Source organism: Oncorhynchus kisutch, linkage group LG26, assembly GCF_002021735.2.
Source record: "Oncorhynchus kisutch isolate 150728-3 linkage group LG26, Okis_V2, whole genome shotgun sequence".
In the NCBI taxonomy this organism is placed as follows: domain Eukaryota; kingdom Metazoa; phylum Chordata; class Actinopteri; order Salmoniformes; family Salmonidae; genus Oncorhynchus; species Oncorhynchus kisutch.
Window position 1 is genome coordinate 38,019,954 of NC_034199.2, and position 18,610 is coordinate 38,038,563.

Sequence of the window (18,610 nt, forward strand, 5' to 3'; positions counted from 1 at the left end):
TCCATAGTCCGACGAATTAGAGGATATTCTGAGGGCAAAAGAGGGTACAACTCAATATTAGGAGGGTGTTCTTAATGTTGATTGATTGATTTAATTTATTTGTAATTTATTTGTAAAATCCATTCATAATAGTCCTCCAGCTGGTGACGCCTCCACATACAAATCATCAAGGATAACACAATAAACATTAACAGCTTATTTCCATTGCGGTCCTTGTTTGATATACTCAGTGTTCATAATGTATACAGACAGGAAATATCAAGGACTGCTGACGACCTAACAGTAGAGAACATCAGAGCAATATTATAGTCAACTGAATCACGCCGCAGGACATTTTGACAAGGATGAAGATATTCTGGGATAAACAGTAGGAAACCAGATAGCAGCTGGAGATACACAGGCCTAAATACAGCCAATCAGAGGTGTTTGTGTGAGAGGGTGTGTGTGTGAGAGGGCATGTAGGTGTGTGTGTGTTCGTGCTGGACTGCAGCTCCATAGCTAATCTGTCTGAATCAACGCTCAGGCACTGGGTTTGAAGCCCGCTGTGAAATCAGTACAGATGCCCATGTGTGTGAATGTCTCTCCTGTAGACCATTTATTATTAGTTTATTTATTTCACCTTTATTTAACCAGGTAGGCTAGTTGAGAACACCTTTATTTAACCAGGTAGTCTAGTTGAGAACAAGTTCTCATTTACAACTGCGACCTGGCCAAGATAAAGCATAGCAGTGTGAACAGACAACACAGAGTTACACATGGAGTAAACAACAACACAGAGTTACACATGGAGTAAACAATTAACAAGTCAATAACACAGTAGAAACCAAAGGGGGAGTCTATATACAATGTGTGCAAAAGGCATGAGGAGGTGGGCGAATAATTACAATTTAGCAGATTAACACTGGAGTGATAAATGATCAGATGGTCATGTACAGGTAGAGATATTGGTGTGCAAAAGAGCAGAAAAGTTAATAAATAAAAACAGTATGGGGATGAGGTAGGTCAATTGGGTGGGCTATTTGGCATGGAAAGGTAGCCCAGGGGCACTAGTCAGGGGGCTAGTAGCATGGAAGGGTAGGCCAGGGGCACAAGTCAGGGGGCTAGTATCATGGAATGGTAGGCCAGGGGCTCTAGTCAGGGGGCTAGTAGCATGGAAGGGTAGGCCAGGGGCTCTAGCCAGGGGGCTAGTAGCATGGAAGGGTTGGCCAGGGGCTCTAGTCAGGGGGCTAGTAGCATGGAAGGGTAGGCCAGGGGCACTAGTCAGGGGGCTAGTAGTATGGAAGGGTAGGCCAGGGGCTCTAGTCAGGGGGCTAGTAGCATGGAAGGGTAGGCCAGGGGCTCTAGCCAGGGGGCTAGTAGCATGGAAGGGTTGGCCAGGGGCTCTAGTCAGGGGGCTAGTAGCATGGAAGGGTAGGCCAGGGGCACTAGTCAGGGGGCTAGTAGCATGGAACGGTAAGCCAGGGACTCTAGTCAGGAAGCTAGTAGCATGGAAGGGTAGGCCAGGGGCACTAGTCAGGGGGCTAGTAGCATGGAAGGATAGGCCAGGGGCTCTAGTCAGGGGGCTATTAGCATGGAAGGGTAGGCCAGGGGCACTAGTCAGGGGGCTAGTAGCATGGAAGGGTAAGCCAGGGACTCTAGTCAGGAAGCTAGTAGCATGGAAGGGTAGGCCAGGGGCACTAGTCAGGGGGCTAGTAGTATGGAAGGGTAGGCCAGGGGCTCTAGTCAGGGGGCTAGTAGCATGGAAGGGTAGGCCAGGGGCTCTAGTCAGGGGGCTAGTAGCATGGAAGGGTAGGCCAGGGACTCTAGTCAGGAAGCTAGTAGCATGGTAGGGTAGGCCATGGGCACTAGTCAGGGGACTAGTAGCATGGAAGGGTAGGCCAAGGGCTCTAGTCAGGGGGCTAGTAGCATGGAAGAGTAGGCCAGGGGCTCTAGTCAGGGGGCTAGTAGCATGGAAGGGTAGGCCAGGGGCTCTAGTCAGGGGGCTAGTAGCATGGAAGGGTAGGCCAGGGGCTCTAGTCAGTGGGCTAGTAGCATGGAAGGGTAGGCCAAGGGCTCTAGTCAGGGGGCTAGTAGCATGGAAGAGTAGGCCAGGGGCTCTAGTCAGGGGGCTAGTAGCATGGAAGGGTAGGCCAGGGGCTCTAGTCAGGGGGCTAGTAGCATGGAAGGGTAGGCCAGGGGCTCTAGTCAGTGGGCTAGTAGCATGGAAGGGTAGGTAGATTTCTTTCAAATCCGTTCTAGTAAGGAAATAAACCGAAATTAAATTAAGTTAATTTAATTGTAGAATAATGGGCACCCTATAATTTAGCTCAATAATTCCTACACTCTGTGGAATATTTACATTTCACTGCCCTTTCTAAACCTGCTCTTCTCATCTCTCTGCATTTCCTCTTTCTCTCATCATTCATCCTTCCTCTGTCTCATCCCTTCTTCCCTTTTCCCGCTCCTTCCCTCCAAATCCCCCCCCCCCCACCTCCAGGTGCGCCTGAGGTTCAAGGAGATCCAGAGGAGCAAGGAGAAGCTGACGTCTCACGTGACGCGCGAGGAGTTCCAGGAGGCCTTCTGTGAGCTATGCACTCGCCCAGACGTCTACTTCCTGTTGGTCCAACTCTCCAAGGACCGCGAGTGTCTGGACGCCCAGGACCTCCGTCTCTTCCTGGAGACGGAGCAAGGCCTGTCTCTGGCCACGGCCGAGGGCTGTCTGGAACTGGTCCGACGCTTCGAGCCCTCCGGTCCTGGGAAAGAGAGAGGTCTACTGGCTCTGGATGGATTCTCCCGCTACCTGCAGTCCCCAGAGTGCCAGCTGTTTGACGTGGAGCACCAGGCAGTGTGTCAGGATATGAGCCTGCCCCTGTCCCACTACTACATCAGTACCTCCTATCGGTCCTATCTCCTGGATGACCAGGTCCATGGGAGGGCTGATCTAGGGGGCCTGACCAGGGCTCTCCAGGCCGGGTGTCGGTGCCTAGAGCTGGGGGTGACAGACGGCCCAGAGGGGGAGCCACTCCTGGGGGTGGACTATGGTCCTGATGCCCACCACCACCACCACCACCACCACCATCATCCCCACCACGCCCCGGTCACCATCCGCAGTGCCCTGGAGGTGGTCAATAAGTACGCCTTCCTGACCTCACCCTATCCACTTCTGCTCTACCTGTGCCAGCGCTGTTCTCCCTCCCAGCAGCGTACCTTGGCCCAGCACCTGAGGAAAGTATTCTCTACACGTCTCTACACCCCTGAGGCCCTGCCGGTCAGCCTGGGGGGGCGAGCCACCACCCTACCCTCCCCAGAGCAGCTGAAGGGCCGAGTGCTGCTGGTGGGGAAGAAGCTACCGCCCGAAGAGGAGGGGTCTGAGGGAGAGGTGTCAGAGGAGGACGAGGAGATAGGGGGGGGCGGGCCCTTGGCTGGTCGGAAAATGACCATACCCGGGGAGGAGGAACTGGGCGCGGTTTTAGTGGTGCCCCCGCCCCCTCAGCCCAGGAGACTCCGCCTCCGACACGAGCTATCAGATCTTGTGGGCGTGGCTAGAACCGGAAGCCGTAGCTTCTACAACCACCGAGAAACAAGGAAACAAGGACAGCAGCACTCCCCGCCCAGCACCCCCTCCACGCCGGGCACGCCCTTTCCCCCTGAGTCGCCCTATTGGACACTGTGCTCCCTGGGGGAGGGAGAAGCGGGACGGCTGGCCAGTGAGAGCCCAGAGGAATTAGTAAGCTTCACCAAGCGCACCCTGAGCCGTGTTCGGCCAAGCTCCGTCCGCCTGGACTCCTCCAACCCCAACCCCCAGGGCTACTGGAAGGGCGGGGTCCAGCTAGTGGCCCTCAACCAGCAGACCCCCGGGGCCATGCTGGACCTCCACAGAGGCCGGTTCACCCAGAACGGGGGCTGTGGCTTCGTGCTGCGGCCAGGGGTCATGAGAGATGAGGTGTCCTACTTCAGTGCTGTGACCCAGGGCTGTGTGCCTGGCGTTCCCCCTCAGACCCTCAGGGTGAAGGTGATCAGCGCTCACAGCCTGCCCAAGCCGCAGGGCGCCGGGGCTAAAGGAGAGGTTATAGATCCCTACGTGGTTCTGGAGCTGCATGGGGTACCGGCGGACTGCGCTGAGCAACGGACCAGGACTGCAGCACAGAACCAGGATGACCCACTGTTTGATGAGACTTTTGAGTTTCAGGTGAGAGATCAGTAATGTAGACAACACATACACCTGAGATTTCACCAACATATCCTCAGACTAAGAGCACGGTCCACACACACAACCTGAGTGTTCTTACACTTTAACATCTAATGCAGTTCCAGTGGACAGTGAAATGATGTCATTACGAACACAAACTGACAGTCATTTCAACCAGTTTTGCCTGCTAAATCTGGACACACTATGTGTTTGTCCCTGATAATAATGACAACACATAACGCAAACATCCATTTCATAAGGATACACAACAATACGTTTTATTTGTAAAGAGCCTTTCCACTATTCATCCATCACATGGACTATTCCCTTCAGAGCTCTCATTCCATTCCCATAGCGACAGACAGACAGAGCTCTCATTCCATTCCCATAGCGACAGACAGACAGAGCTCTCATTCCATTCCCATAGCGACAGACAGAGCTCTCATTCCATTCCCATAGCAACAGACAGACAGAGCCATTCCCATAGCAACAGACAGCTCTCAATCCATTCCCATAGTGACAGACAGACAGCTCTCAATCCATTCCCATAGCGACATACACAGAGCTCTCATTCCATTCCCATAGTGACAGACCGACAAAGCCATTCCATTCCCATAGCGACAGACCGACAAAGCCATTCCATTCCCATAGCGACAGACAGTCATTCCATTCCCATAGCGACAGACAGACAGAACTCTCATTCCATTCCCCATAGCGACAGACAGAGCCATTCCATTCCCATAGCGACAGACAGAGCTCTCATTCCATTCCCATAGCGACAGACAGAAACATTCCATTCCCATAGCGACAGACAGACAGAGCCAATTCCATTCCCATAGCAACAGACAGACAGAGCTCTCATTCCATTCCCATAGCGACAGACAGACAGAGCTCTCATTCCATTCCCATAGTGACAGACAGACAGAGCCAATCCATTCCCATAGCGACAGACAGACAGAGCTCTCATTCCATTCCCATAGTGACAGACAGACAGGGCCATTCCATTCCCCTAACGACAGACCGACAAAGCCATTCCATTCCCATAGCGACAGACAGACAGAGCTCTCATTCCATTCCCATAGTGACAGACAGACAGGGCCATTCCATTCCCCTAGCGACAGACCGACAAAGCCATTCCATTCCCATAGCGACAGACAGACAGAGCTCTCATTCCATTCCCATAGTGACAGACAGACAGAGCCAATCCATTCCCATAGCGACAGACAGACAGAGCTCTCATTCCATTCCCATAGCGACAGACAGACAGGGCCATTCCATTCCCCTAGCGACAGACCGACAGAGCCATTCCAATCCCATAGCAACAAACAGAGCTCTCATTCCATTCCCATAGGGACAGACAGACAGAGCCATTCCATTCCCATAGCGACAGACAGACAGAGCTCTCATTCCATTCCCATAGCGACAGACAGACAGAGCTCTCATTCCATTCCCATAGCGACAGACAGACAGAGCCAATCCATTCGCATAGCGACAGACAGAGCTCTCATTCCATTCCCATAGCGACAGACAGAGCTCTCATTCCATTCCCATAGCGACAGACAGGCAGAAACATTCCATTCCCATAGCGACAGACAGACAGAGCCAATTCCATTCCCATAGTTACAGACAGACAGAGCTCTCATTCCATTCCCATAGCGACAGACAGGCAGAAACATTCCATTCCCATAGCGACAGACAGACAGAGCCAATTCCATTCCCATAGCAACAGACAGATCTCTCATTCCATTCCCATAGCGACAGACAGACAGAGCTCTCATTCCATTCCCATAGTGACAGACAGACAGAGCCAATCCATTCCCATAGCGACAGACAGACAGAGCTCTCAATCCATTCCCATAGTGACAGACAGACAGGGCCATTCCATTCCCCTAGCGACAGACCGACAAAGCCATTCCATTCCCATAGCGACAGACAGACAGAGCTCTTATTCCATTCCCATAGTGACAGACAGACAGGGCCATTCCATTCCCCTAGCGACAGACCGACAAAGCCATTCCATTCCCATAGCGACAGACAGACAGAGCTCTCATTCCATTCCCATAGTGACAGACCGACAGAGCCAATCCATTCCCATAGCGACAGACAGACAGAGCTCTCATTCCATTCCCATAGCGACAGACAGACAGAGCTCTCATTCCATTCCCATAGCGACAGACAGACAGAGCCAATCCATTCGCATAGCGACAGACAGAGCTCTCATTCCATTCCCATAGCGACAGACAGAGCTCTCATTCCATTCCCATAGCGACAGACAGGCAGAAACATTCCATTCCCATAGCGACAGACAGACAGAGCCAATTCCATTCCCATAGTTACAGACAAACAGAGCTCTCATTCCATTCCCATAGCGACAGACAGACAGAGCTCTCATTCCATTCTCATAGCAACAGACAGACAGAGCTCTCATTCCATTCCCATAGCAACAGACAGACAGAGCTCTCATTCCATTCCCATAGCAACAGACAGACAGAGCTCTCATTCCATTCCCATAGCGACAGACAGAGCTCTCATTCATTCCCATAGCGAGAGACAGACAGAGCTCTCATTCCAATCCCATAGCGACAGACAGACAGAGCCAATTCAATTCCCATAGTGACAGACAGACAGACAGACAGAGCCATTCCATTCCCATAGCGACAGACAGAGCTCTCATTCCATTCCCATAGCGACAGACAGAGCTCTCATTCCATTCCCATAGTGACAGACAGACAGAGCCAATTCACTTCCCATAGCGACAGGCAGACAGAGCCATTCCATTCCCATAGCGACAGACAGACAGAGCTCTCATTCCATTCCCATAGCGACAGACAGACAGAGCTCTCATTCCATTCCCATAGCGACAGACAGACAGCCATTCCATTCCCATAGCGACAGACAGACAGAAACATTCCATTCCCATAGCGACAGACAGACAGAGCTCTCATTCCATTCTCATAGCAACAGACAGACAGAGCTCTCATTCCATTCCCATAGCGACAGACAGACAGAAACATTCCATTCCCATAGTGACAGACAGACACAGCTCTCATTCCATTCCCATAGCGACAGACAGAGCCAATTCCATTCCCATAACAACAGACAGACAGAAACATCCCATTCCCATAGCGACAGACAGACAGAGCCAATACATTCCCATAGCGACAGACAGAGCTCTCAATCCATTCCCATAGCGACAGACAGACAGAGCTCTCATTCCATTCTAATAGCAACAAACAGACAGAACCATTCTATTCCCATAGCGACAGACAGACAGAGCTCTCATTCCATTCCCATAGCGACAGACAGACAGAGCTCTCATTCCATTCCCATAGCGACAGACAGACAGAGCCAATCCATTCGCATAGCGACAGACAGAGCTCTCATTCCATTCCCATAGCGACAGACAGAGCTCTCATTCCATTCCCATAGCGACAGACAGGCAGAAACATTCCATTCCCATAGCGACAGACAGACAGAGCCAATTCCATTCCCATAGTTACAGACAGACAGAGCTCTCATTCCATTCCCATAGCGACAGACAGGCAGAAACATTCCATTCCCATAGCGACAGACAGACAGAGCCAATTCCATTCCCATAGCAACAGACAGAGCTCTCATTCCATTCCCATAGCGACAGACAGACAGAGCTCTCATTCCATTCCCATAGTGACAGACAGACAGAGCCAATCCATTCCCATAGCGACAGACAGACAGAGCTCTCATTCCATTCCCATAGTGACAGACAGACAGGGCCATTCCATTCCCCTAGCGACAGACCGACAAAGCCATTCCATTCCCATAGCGACAGACAGACAGAGCTCTTATTCCATTCCCATAGTGACAGACAGACAGGGCCATTCCATTCCCCTAGCGACAGACCGACAAAGCCATTCCATTCCCATAGCGACAGACAGACAGAGCTCTCATTCCATTCCCATAGTGACAGACCGACAGAGCCAATCCATTCCCATAGCGACAGACAGACAGAGCTCTCATTCCATTCCCATAGCGACAGACAGACAGAGCTCTCATTCCATTCCCATAGCGACAGACAGACAGAGCCAATCCATTCGCATAGCGACAGACAGAGCTCTCATTCCATTCCCATAGCGACAGACAGACAGAGCTCTCATTCCATTCTCATAGCAACAGACAGACAGAGCTCTCATTCCATTCCCATAGCAACAGACAGACAGAGCTCTCATTCCATTCCCATAGCAACAGACAGACAGAGCTCTCATTCCATTCCCATAGCGACAGACAGAGCTCTCATTCATTCCCATAGCGACAGACAGACAGAGCTCTCATTCCAATCCCATAGCGACAGACAGACAGAGCCAATTCAATTCCCATAGTGACAGACAGACAGAAAGACAGAGCCATTCCATTCCCATAGCGACAGACAGAGCTCTCATTCCATTCCCATAGCGACAGACAGAGCTCTCATTCCATTCCCATAGTGACAGACAGACAGAGCCAATTCACTTCCCATAGCGACAGGCAGACAGAGCCATTCCATTCCCATAGCGACAGACAGACAGAGCTCTGATTCCATTCCCATAGCGACAGACAGACAGAGCTCTCAATTCCATTCCCATAGCGACAGACAGACAGCCATTCCATTCCCATAGCGACAGACAGACAGAAACATTCCATTCCCATAGTGACAGACAGACACAGCTCTCATTCCATTCCCATAGCGACAGACAGACAGAGCTCTCATTCCATTCTCATAGCAACAGACAGACAGAGCTCTCATTCCATTCCCATAGCGACAGACAGACAGAAACATTCCATTCCCATAGTGACAGACAGACACAGCTCTCATTCCATTCCCATAGCGACAGACAGAGCCAATTCCATTCCCATAACAACAGACAGACAGAAACATTCCATTCCCATAGCGACAGACAGACAGAGCCAATACATTCCCATAGCGACAGACAGAGCTCTCAATCCATTCCCATAGCGACAGACAGACAGAGCTCTCATTCCATTCTAATAGCAACAAACAGACAGAACCATTCTATTCCCATAGCGACAGACAGAGCTCTCATTCCCTTCCCATAGCGACAGACAGAGCTCTCATTCCATTCCCATAGCGACAGACAGAGCTCTCATTCCATTCCCATAACAACAGACAGACAGAGCTTTCATTCCATTCCCATAGCGACTGACAGACCGAGCCATTCCATTCCCATAGCGACAGACAGAGCTCTCATTCCATTCCCATAGCGACAGACAGACAGAGCCATTGTGATTCCCCTGAGCCCTTGTGGGAGATTTAGTTATGAAGACAGATGGTCAGGGATTATACAACACTACCCATGTCGTCATGATGTCAAATGTGGGAATGGAGAGAGAACAGTTGGAGAGTAGGTCTACGGTAGTATTGACCAATGGTGTGGCACGCTAATCTAGTTGTATTGCAGATCATAACAATATGTTAAGAACAATGGTCTTATGTTATGAGAAAAGACTAAAAACAAAACATGAACTACAAAGTATTGTAAAAACTTTAACAACTAAGAAAGAAACCAAAGCCAGTGGTTAAGCTCTGTTTAGCTCATTATCCCTGTGGCCAGTAACCTAAGGCTTGGTGGGCGACTAGAAGGTAATGTGGCGTGACTCTACAGACACACACTCACGAGGCAGAGACACATGGGTCCTCTCTGGGAACACACACACACAGAGAGAGGGGGATGCTGTTTAGACTCCCCTCTTCATGCCTCTTTTAAACCTCAAATACACTACACTTTTGTAAATGTCCTGGAAATGTATCCTGCAACAGGGTGATCAAATGAAGATCCTACATCTGTACATCCCTATTAGATTGATGGAGCTCCATGCTAAAACGTTAAAATCTACACTAGCACAGAATGAGCTGTATAAACTATTGGAACCAAGACTTAAAAAGAACTGATGTTGGCACAAGATGGAGGAAAATGTTGGAATATAACTTACGAAATTACAGTTAATGAACATGTACGCTTCATTCACAATAAATGAATGTATAGAATTTATTATACAAGAGACAAAATTCACAAATTCTACACTTAACGAAAATGTACACTTACTCCAGAATAAATGAATGTATAGAATTTATTAAACACGAATTCTAAAATTCACAAATTCTACAGCGCATTGGCAGAGTCATGTCTTAAGTGTAAAACTAACAATGACTCAACAAACCCTGCCTTCTGGGAATGCTATGATGTCCAAAAGTTATAGGCGGAGATAGAAAGTTGTCTGTCAGAAGTTTTACAATGTAAACTTACTTTTAACTCGTCTGCCTGCATATTCCAAGACGAGGCATATGGGGGTGTAGTGAGATACAAGATGGGCTGGACGATTCTCTTCTCATCTTGAAAAATGTACACTGAAAACTTGGAAATCAATCAATACACCATCATTTAACACAATGGAAAAATCTAATGATTTATTATTGAAAAATGTAAATAGCATGGGTGACCGAGGAAAACAAATTGATACAATTTAAGGCCATGTGACGAACAGTAATACAGGAACGAGGAATGGAGGTGTTAGCAGGCAGGTCTGGGTAGAGGACATGTAGTCGTTCACACATTCATCACACTGAGAGCCCAGAAACCAATGGCGGACCAGTAAGTGTGTGTGGGTTTCTGTGTGTGTGTGTGGGTTTCTGTGTGTGTGTGTGTGGGGGGGGGTTTCTGTGTGTGTGTGTGTGTGTGTGTGTGTGTTTCTGTGTGTGTGTGTGTGTGTGTTTCTGTGTGTGTGTTTCTGTCTGTGTTTCTGTGTGTGTGTGTGTGTGTGTGTGTGTGTGTGTGTGTGTGTGTGTGTGTGTGTGTGTGTGTGTTCCGGTGTGTGGGTGTATTTTATTGGATGTTTATGCGTCATAATGATCTGCTGTCTGTGTCTCCTCTCACAATGAATATGTATAGCCACACTAACACAGCCATAAGTCCTGCTACTGCCAGTGGGTGTTCTAGTTAATATATTCCTCACCATGTTCATGGTGGTTTTATTCCAATGTATTTCATTTGTCTTATTAATACTGTTTGTACTGATGCCACCCAGGTTAATAATGTGTGAGCGTGAGTACATGTGCATACCTGATTATGTACCTATGTGTGATATTGAATGTACAAATATACTGAATGTCGATGTCATGGATAATTTGATGTGGCCCGGGGGAATGAAGATACATCACCATCCAACAGTATTGGGTAACAATCCTGGAAATGTGTCTGTTGCTGCACCTGTGCTCATGATTGGTTGCCGTCTGTCCTTCCCAGGTGAACATGCCGGAGTTGGCGCTCCTCCGCTTCGTGGTATTGGACGATGACTACATCGGAGACGACTTCATTGGCCAGTACAGCGTGGCCTTCGAGTGCCTTCAGCCGGGCTACCGCAACGTGCCCCTGCTGGGTCTGGTGGGAGACCCCTTGCCCCACGCCAGCCTATTCGTCCATGTGGCCGTGACCAATCGGCGAGGGGGGGGAAAGGCCCAGAGGAGGGGTCTGTCTGTGCGGAGAGGGGTACGGCGGGGGCGAGAGTACGTGACCCTACGGAACACGGGTATTAAAGCTCTGGATGATACGTTCCGTCCCGCTAGCGCCCCTCTCAAGGAGGCCACAGACTTGCGGGAGGATGCACAGGTGAGAGGGGTCAAAGGTTAATTCGATTTCTCACACACTTGCTGCGTTGCGAAGAAGTCCCTCTCTTCCATGTAGTATGGACTGGCTCACTTCCCTTCATGGATTTCCAGTCATCTGATTAGTGTAATGTGGGGCTAGAGGGAGTTTCCACCATTTTGTATTTATTTATTTCACCTTTATTTAACCAGGTAGGCCAGTTGAGAACAAGTTCTCATTTACAACTGCGATCTGGCCAAGATAAAGCAAAGCAGTGCGTCACAAACAACAACACAGTTACACATGGAGTAAAACAAACATACAGTCAATAATACAGTATAAACAAGTCTATATACGATGTGAGCAAATGAGGTGAGAAGGGAGGTAAAGGCAACAAAAAAAGGCCATGGTGGCAAAGTAAATACAATATAGCAAGTAAAACACTGGAATGGTAGATTTGCAGTGGAAGAATGTGCAAAGTAGAAATAAAAATAATGGGGTGCAAAGGAGAAAAATAAATAAATAAAATAAATACAGTAGGGAAAGAGGTAGTTGTTTGGGCTAAATTATAGGTGGGCTATGTACAGGTGCAGTAATCTGTAATCTGTGAGCTGCTCTGACAGTTGGTGCTTAAAGCTAGTGAGGGAGTGTTTCCAGTTTCAGATAGCAATTAAACACTGGAGTGATAGATGTGCAGAAGATGAATGTGCAAGACGAGATACTGGGGTGCAAAGGAGCAAAATAAATAACAGTATGGGGATGAGGTAGTTTGATGTGCTATTTACAGATGGGCTATGTACAGGTGCAGTGATCTATGAGCTGCTCTGACAGCTGGTGCTTAAAGTTAGTGAGGGAGAAATGAGTCACCAGCTTCAGTGATTTTTGCAGTTCGTTCCAGTCATCAATCTATCAATTGTCTGTTCCTTTTTAACAGTGGACATCTAATTGGCATAATACTAAGAAGTCCCAACAACATCCGTCAGTTTAAGATATGAAACGTATTAGTTTATTGAATGGGCTGCGTCTCAATCCACTGCATCCTCCGATGTCGCCCTCCTGCATCTGTGGTGAAAGGTGGCAGAACTAGAGAGGTGTTTGTCAGACCATGAGACATCTGTGGTGAAAGGTGGCAGAGCTAGAGAGGTGTTTGTCAGACCATGAGACATCTGTGGTGAAAGGTGGCAGAGCTAGAGAGGTGTTTGTCAGACCATGAGACATCTGTGGTGAAAGGTGGCAGAGCTAGAGAGGTGTTTGTCAGACCATGAGACATCTGTGGTGAAAGGTGGCAGAGCTAGAGAGGTGTTTGTCAGACCATGAGACATCTGTGGTGAAAGGTGGCAGAGCTAGAGAGGTGTTTGTCAGACCATGAGACATCTGTGGTGAAAGGTGGCAGAGCTAGAGAGGTGTTTGTCAGACCATAAGACACCTGTCGTGAAAGGTGGCAGAGCTAGAGAGGTGTTTGTCAGACCATAAGACATCCCAAATATCGGTCTTCTGTAGCATCTGAACGGTTTGACCTACAAACTATTGTGACCCCTCTAACTCATACAAAACTATTGTGACCCCTCTAACTCATAAAAAACACGATGGTGTTCTCCGTTTTGTTCTACGAACCCCACAAGCCTCACAGGACTCGTCTGAAGAGACGATCTGCCAACGTCTGTCTGTAGCATCTGAACAGTTTAGGCTACACACTGATATTTTTTTTATTTTTAATTTTACCTTTATTTAACCAGGCAAGTCAGTTAAGAACACATTCTTATTTTCAATGACGGCCTGGGAACAGTGGGTTAACTGCCTGTTCAGGGGCAGAACGACAGATTTGTACCTTGTCAGCTCGGGGGTTTGAACTCACAACCTTCCGGTTACTAGTCCAACACTCTAACCACTATGCTACCCTGCCGACCTCTGTGGAAAGGTGAGACTCTCACAAATACGTTCATCAGTTGTTTTTCTCCAGGACACCCACAAGCCTCACAAGCCAAATTTAACATTTAATATTTTTTTGTTGTTGTTGTTGAATCTTTACCCCTTTTTCTCCCCAATTTCGTGGTATCCAATTGTTAGTAGCTACTATCTTGTCTCATCGCTACAACTACGTACGGCAGAGACGAAGGTTGAAAGTAATGCGTCCTTCGAAACTCAACCCAACCAAGCCGCACTGCTTCTTAACACAGCGCACATCCAACCCGGAAGCCAGCCGCACCAATGTGTCGGAGGAAACACTGTGCACCTGGCAACCTTGGTTAGCATGCACTGCGCCCGGCCCGCCACAGGAGTCGCTGGTGCGCGATGAGACAAGGATATCCCTACCGGCCAAACCCTCCCTAAGTCGGACGACGCTAGGCCAATTGTGCGTCGCCCCACGGACCTCCCGGTCGCGGCCGGTTACGACAGAGCCTGGGCTCGAACCCAGAGTCTCTGGTGGCACAGCTAGCACTGCGATGCAGTGCCCTAGACCACTGCCAAATTAATTGTTTAATCAAATATGTTTTGTATATTTATTTTTAAACCTTAAAGGGCCCTAAAAATCAAATAGCTAAATGATCCATGTTATGACTATCATGAAACAATTCAACATGTTAACTTAGTAGAACCCCCCACCCCCCACTTAGGCTCTAGAGGGCTAATTTAGATAACCAAATGCATTTAACTTAATATTGAAATTAACAAATACATTTGAAAACATTTTCCTGCCCAAACAGATGGTGCCGATGTGCTCTTGTGTTCTAGTTAGTCAGTGGTGAGTCTTGGAGGAGTGTGATTTGGGCTAGAGTAGATTGTATGACTGTGCTGCAATCAGACGCAACCTGTGAGTAGAGACAGAGGAGGATTATACACTAGTCTATAAATACCAGAGAAGATAAGTCATAGATCTGATCTGGATCCACTTATCTCTATTATACACAATCACTCTCTCTGTCACACACACACACACACACACACACACACTAGGGCTGCACGATTATGGGCAAAAAATGCAATTAAACTTTTTGCTCAAAATATTGAGATTATAATCCAATTTTATTTGTCACATACATGGGTTTTGCAGATGTTATTGCTGTGTTTATGCAATAACATCTATATGCTTGTGTTTCTAGCTCCAACAGTGCAGTAATATCTGACAAGTAATATCTATCAATACACACAATCTAAAGTGAAGGAATATATAAATATTGGGACGAGCAGTGTCAGAGTGGCATAGACTAAGATACAGTAGATGAGTAATCCAAATATGAACATATTATTAAAATGACTAGTGTTCCATCTATTAAAGTGACCTGCGATATGGATCAAACCACTTGGATGAACTGTTGGAATCCTAGAAATAACATGATTTATATTAAGAAGCAAAGTGGACAGCAGCATTGTTCTTGTTTGGAACAATGTGTTGACATCACTTGACCTAACAAAACCTCATGCAAAGGTTAGAGTGAATCTAACAGTGAGGAGGAGGAACTGTGCAGGTTGAGTGACAGGGGGCGGGGCTTTGTGTGTGGGAAGCAGCCACAAGAGGAGAGAAAGATAAATGCTGAGTGGCATTTCAAAATATTGCATGCTGGCCTCCCGGGTGGTGCAGTGGTCTAGGTCTACCTGTGCCACCAGAGACTCTGGGTTCGAGCCCAGGCTCTGTCGCAGCCGGCCGCGACCGGGAGGTCAGTGCATGCTAACCAGTGCATGCTAAGCAGTGCATGCTAACCAGGTCGCCAGGTGCACGGTGTTTCCTCCGACACATTGGTGCCGCTGGCTTCCGGGTTGGAAGCGCGCTGTGTTAAGAAGCAGTGTGGCTTGGTTGGGTTGTGTTTCGGAGGACGCATGACTTTCAACCTTCGTCTCTGCCGTACGGGAGTTGTAGCGATGAGACAAGATAGTAGCTACTAATAATTGGATACCATGAAAAGGGGGTAAAAAATATTGCATGCTTCTGCGATATGGATATTACACATGTCAATATTGTGATTTCCATGTGAATTCCATTAATTGTGCAGCACTAACACACCCACCCACACAGTCGAACACACATGTCCACATACTTCAATCTGTCCTTTCTCTCTGTCTCTCTCTCTCTCCATCTGTCTGTCTCTCTCTGTCTCTCTCTCTCTCTTTCTGCCTCTATCTCTCTCTCTCTCTCTCTCTCTCCATCTGTCTGTCTCTCTCTGTCTCTGTCTCTCTCTTTCTCTCTCTCTTTCTCTCTTTCTCTCTGCCTCTCTCTCTCTCTCTCTCCATCTGTCTCTCTCTTTCTGTCTCTTTCTCTCTCTCTCTTTCTCTCTTTCTCTCTGCCTCTCTCTCTCTCTCTTTCTCTCTGTCTCTCTCTCTTTCTGTCTCTTTCTCTCTTTCTCTCTGTCTCTCTCTCTCTTTCTCTCTGTCTCTCTCTCTCTTTCTGTCTCTCTCTCTTTCTCTCTTCCTCTCTCTCTCTCTCTCTCTCTCTCTCTGTCTCTCTTTCTCTCTCTCTCTGTCTCTCTTTCTCGCTCTCTCTCTCTCTCTCTCTGTCTGTCTCTCTCTCTCTCTGTCTGTCTCTCTCTGCCATCTGCCACAGTCTACCACACATTAATCATAATGTGTGCCCCCGCCCCCGCCCACACAAAAACACTCACAACCAACCCACTCTGATCTCAGGTGGGCTGTGGTAATCACTAATGGGAGTGCTGGTCCAGTTGTTTTGGCAGGGTGTCTGATCTCCCAGTGTTTTGGCAGGGTGTCTGATCTCCCAGTGTTTTGGCAGTGTGTCTGATCTCCCAGTGTTTTGACAGTGTGTCTGATCTCCCAGTGTTTTGGCAGTGTGTCTGATCTCCCAGTGTTTTGGCAGTGTGTCTGATCTCCCAGTGTTTTGACAGTGTGTCTGATCTCCCAGTGTTTTGGCAGTGTGTCTGATCTCCCAGTGTTTTGGCAGTGTGTCTGATCTCCCAGTGTTTTGGTAGTGTGTCTGATCTCCCAGTGTTTTGGCCAGGGTGTCTGATCTCCCAGTGTTTTGGCAGGGTGTCTGATCTCCCAGTGTTTTGGCAGGGTGTCTGATCTCCCAGTGTTTTGGCAGGGTGTCTGATCTCCCAGTGTTTTGGCAGGGTGTCTGATCTCCCAGTGTTTTGGCAGTGTTTCTGATCTCCCAGTGTTTTGGCAGTGTGTCTGATCACCCAGTGTTTTTTGGCAGTGTGTCTGATCTCTCAATAGAGACCTCTGAGAGAGCCCAGTAAGTTCCCTCCCTTCCTCCCTCCCTTCCAAACACATTAGCTAGTACAGTAAATGTTTAGCATGGATGCCTTCATGTCTACTCTCCTCGGTGACCCTAGCCTAGGTATTAAGGGGCTCACCCAAGTGCCTCGTTACCTGATTTAGAATGACCTGAACCTGACCAGAGATTGGCCTGACATTCACACAGACAATAAGAGGTGTTTTATGTGTTATAATCTGTGCTTGACTTGATGTATACTGTATGTGTGGTCTGAGTTTACACCTTATCTGATGCTGTGATTTCCTATCCTCTCTTAGTCTGGACTTTTTCAGGTCACATGGATAGAAAAAAACACCTCACCGTATATACCTATAATACCCTGCATCTGACCTCTGTCTGTCTGTCTCTGTCTCTGTCTCTGTCTCTGTCTCTGTCTCTGTCTCTCTCTGTCTCTCTCTGTCTCTCTCTGTCTCTCTCTGTCTCTGTCCCCCCCAGAGGGCCAGTATGACTTTCAAGGAGCATTGTGGGCTCCCCCCAGTGGCCAAGCTGAAGCAGTGCATCCAGACCCTGGCCACGCGGCTTCAGACCCCAGAGGGCCCTCCGGGGGCCAGCATGACCCTGAAGGACGGCTACCCCCACTTGGAGGCCCTGGGCAGCATCACTGACACCACGCGCAAACTACTGAGCCACTATGATATGGTAGGGACCGCATGGGGAGAGAGTGGTGTCAAGCCCACATCCTCCTCTCCAGCTGTGTTTCCTCCCATAAATGGAGAGATGACTAGGAGAGAGATATAATTCAGACAGAGGACAGAGAGAGGGCGAGAGGAGAGAGAGATGACAGAGAGAGGGCGAGAGGAGAGAGAGAGGAGAGAGAGAGGGTGAGAGGAGAGAGAGAGGAGAGAGAGAGGGTGAGAGGAGAGAGAGAGGGCGAGAGGAGAGAGAGAGGGCGAGAGGAGAGAGAGGACAGAGAGAGGGCGAGAGGAGAGAGAGGACAGAGAGAGGGCGAGAGGAGAGAGAGAGGAGAGAGAGAGGGCGAGAGGAGAGAGAGAGGAGAGAGAGAGGGTGAGAGGAGAGAGAGAGGGCGAGAGGAGAGAGAGAGGGCGAGAGGAGAGAGAGAGGGCGAGAAGAGAGAGAGAGAAGAGAGAGAGAGGAGAGAGAGAGGGCGAGAGGAGAGAGAGAGGGCGAGAGGAGAGAGAGAGGGAGAGAGAGAGGGCGAGAGGAGAGAGAGAGGGTGAGAGGAGAGAGAGAGGGAGAGAGGACAGAGATAGCGTGAGGGGACAGAGAGAGGGAGAGAGGACAGAGATAGGGCGAGGGGACAGAGAGAGGGCGAGAGGACAGAGAGAGGACAGAGATAGGGCGAGGGGACAGAGAGAGGGCGAGGGGACAGAGAGAGGGCGAGAGGACCTATAGGCTACCTTGTCTGCACACATAGTAGTAGACCTATAGGCTACCTGGTCTGCACACATAGTAGTAGACCTATAGGCTACCTGGTCTGCACACATAGTAGTAGACCTATAGGCTACCTGGCCTGCACACATAGTAGTAGACCTATAGGCTACCTGGTCTGCACACATAGTAGTAGACCTATAGGCTACCTGGCCTGCACACATAGTAGTAGACCTATAGGCTACCTGGTCTGCACACATAGTAGTAGACCTA

General features: G+C 48.8%; 1 protein-coding gene across 1 annotated transcript in view; it reads left to right on the plus strand.

The window, feature by feature from the left end:
* LOC109884183 (inactive phospholipase C-like protein 1) overlaps positions 1–18,610 on the plus strand; it is a 172,392-nt gene that overhangs the window by 148,153 nt on the left and 5,629 nt on the right. Inside the window, exons 5-7 of the mRNA XM_031805724.1 lie at positions 2,477–4,168; positions 11,443–11,805; positions 17,444–17,647. Coding sequence (XP_031661584.1) covers positions 2,477–4,168; positions 11,443–11,805; positions 17,444–17,647 — 2,259 coding nt within the window. The remainder of the gene's footprint in view (positions 1–2,476; positions 4,169–11,442; positions 11,806–17,443; positions 17,648–18,610) is intronic.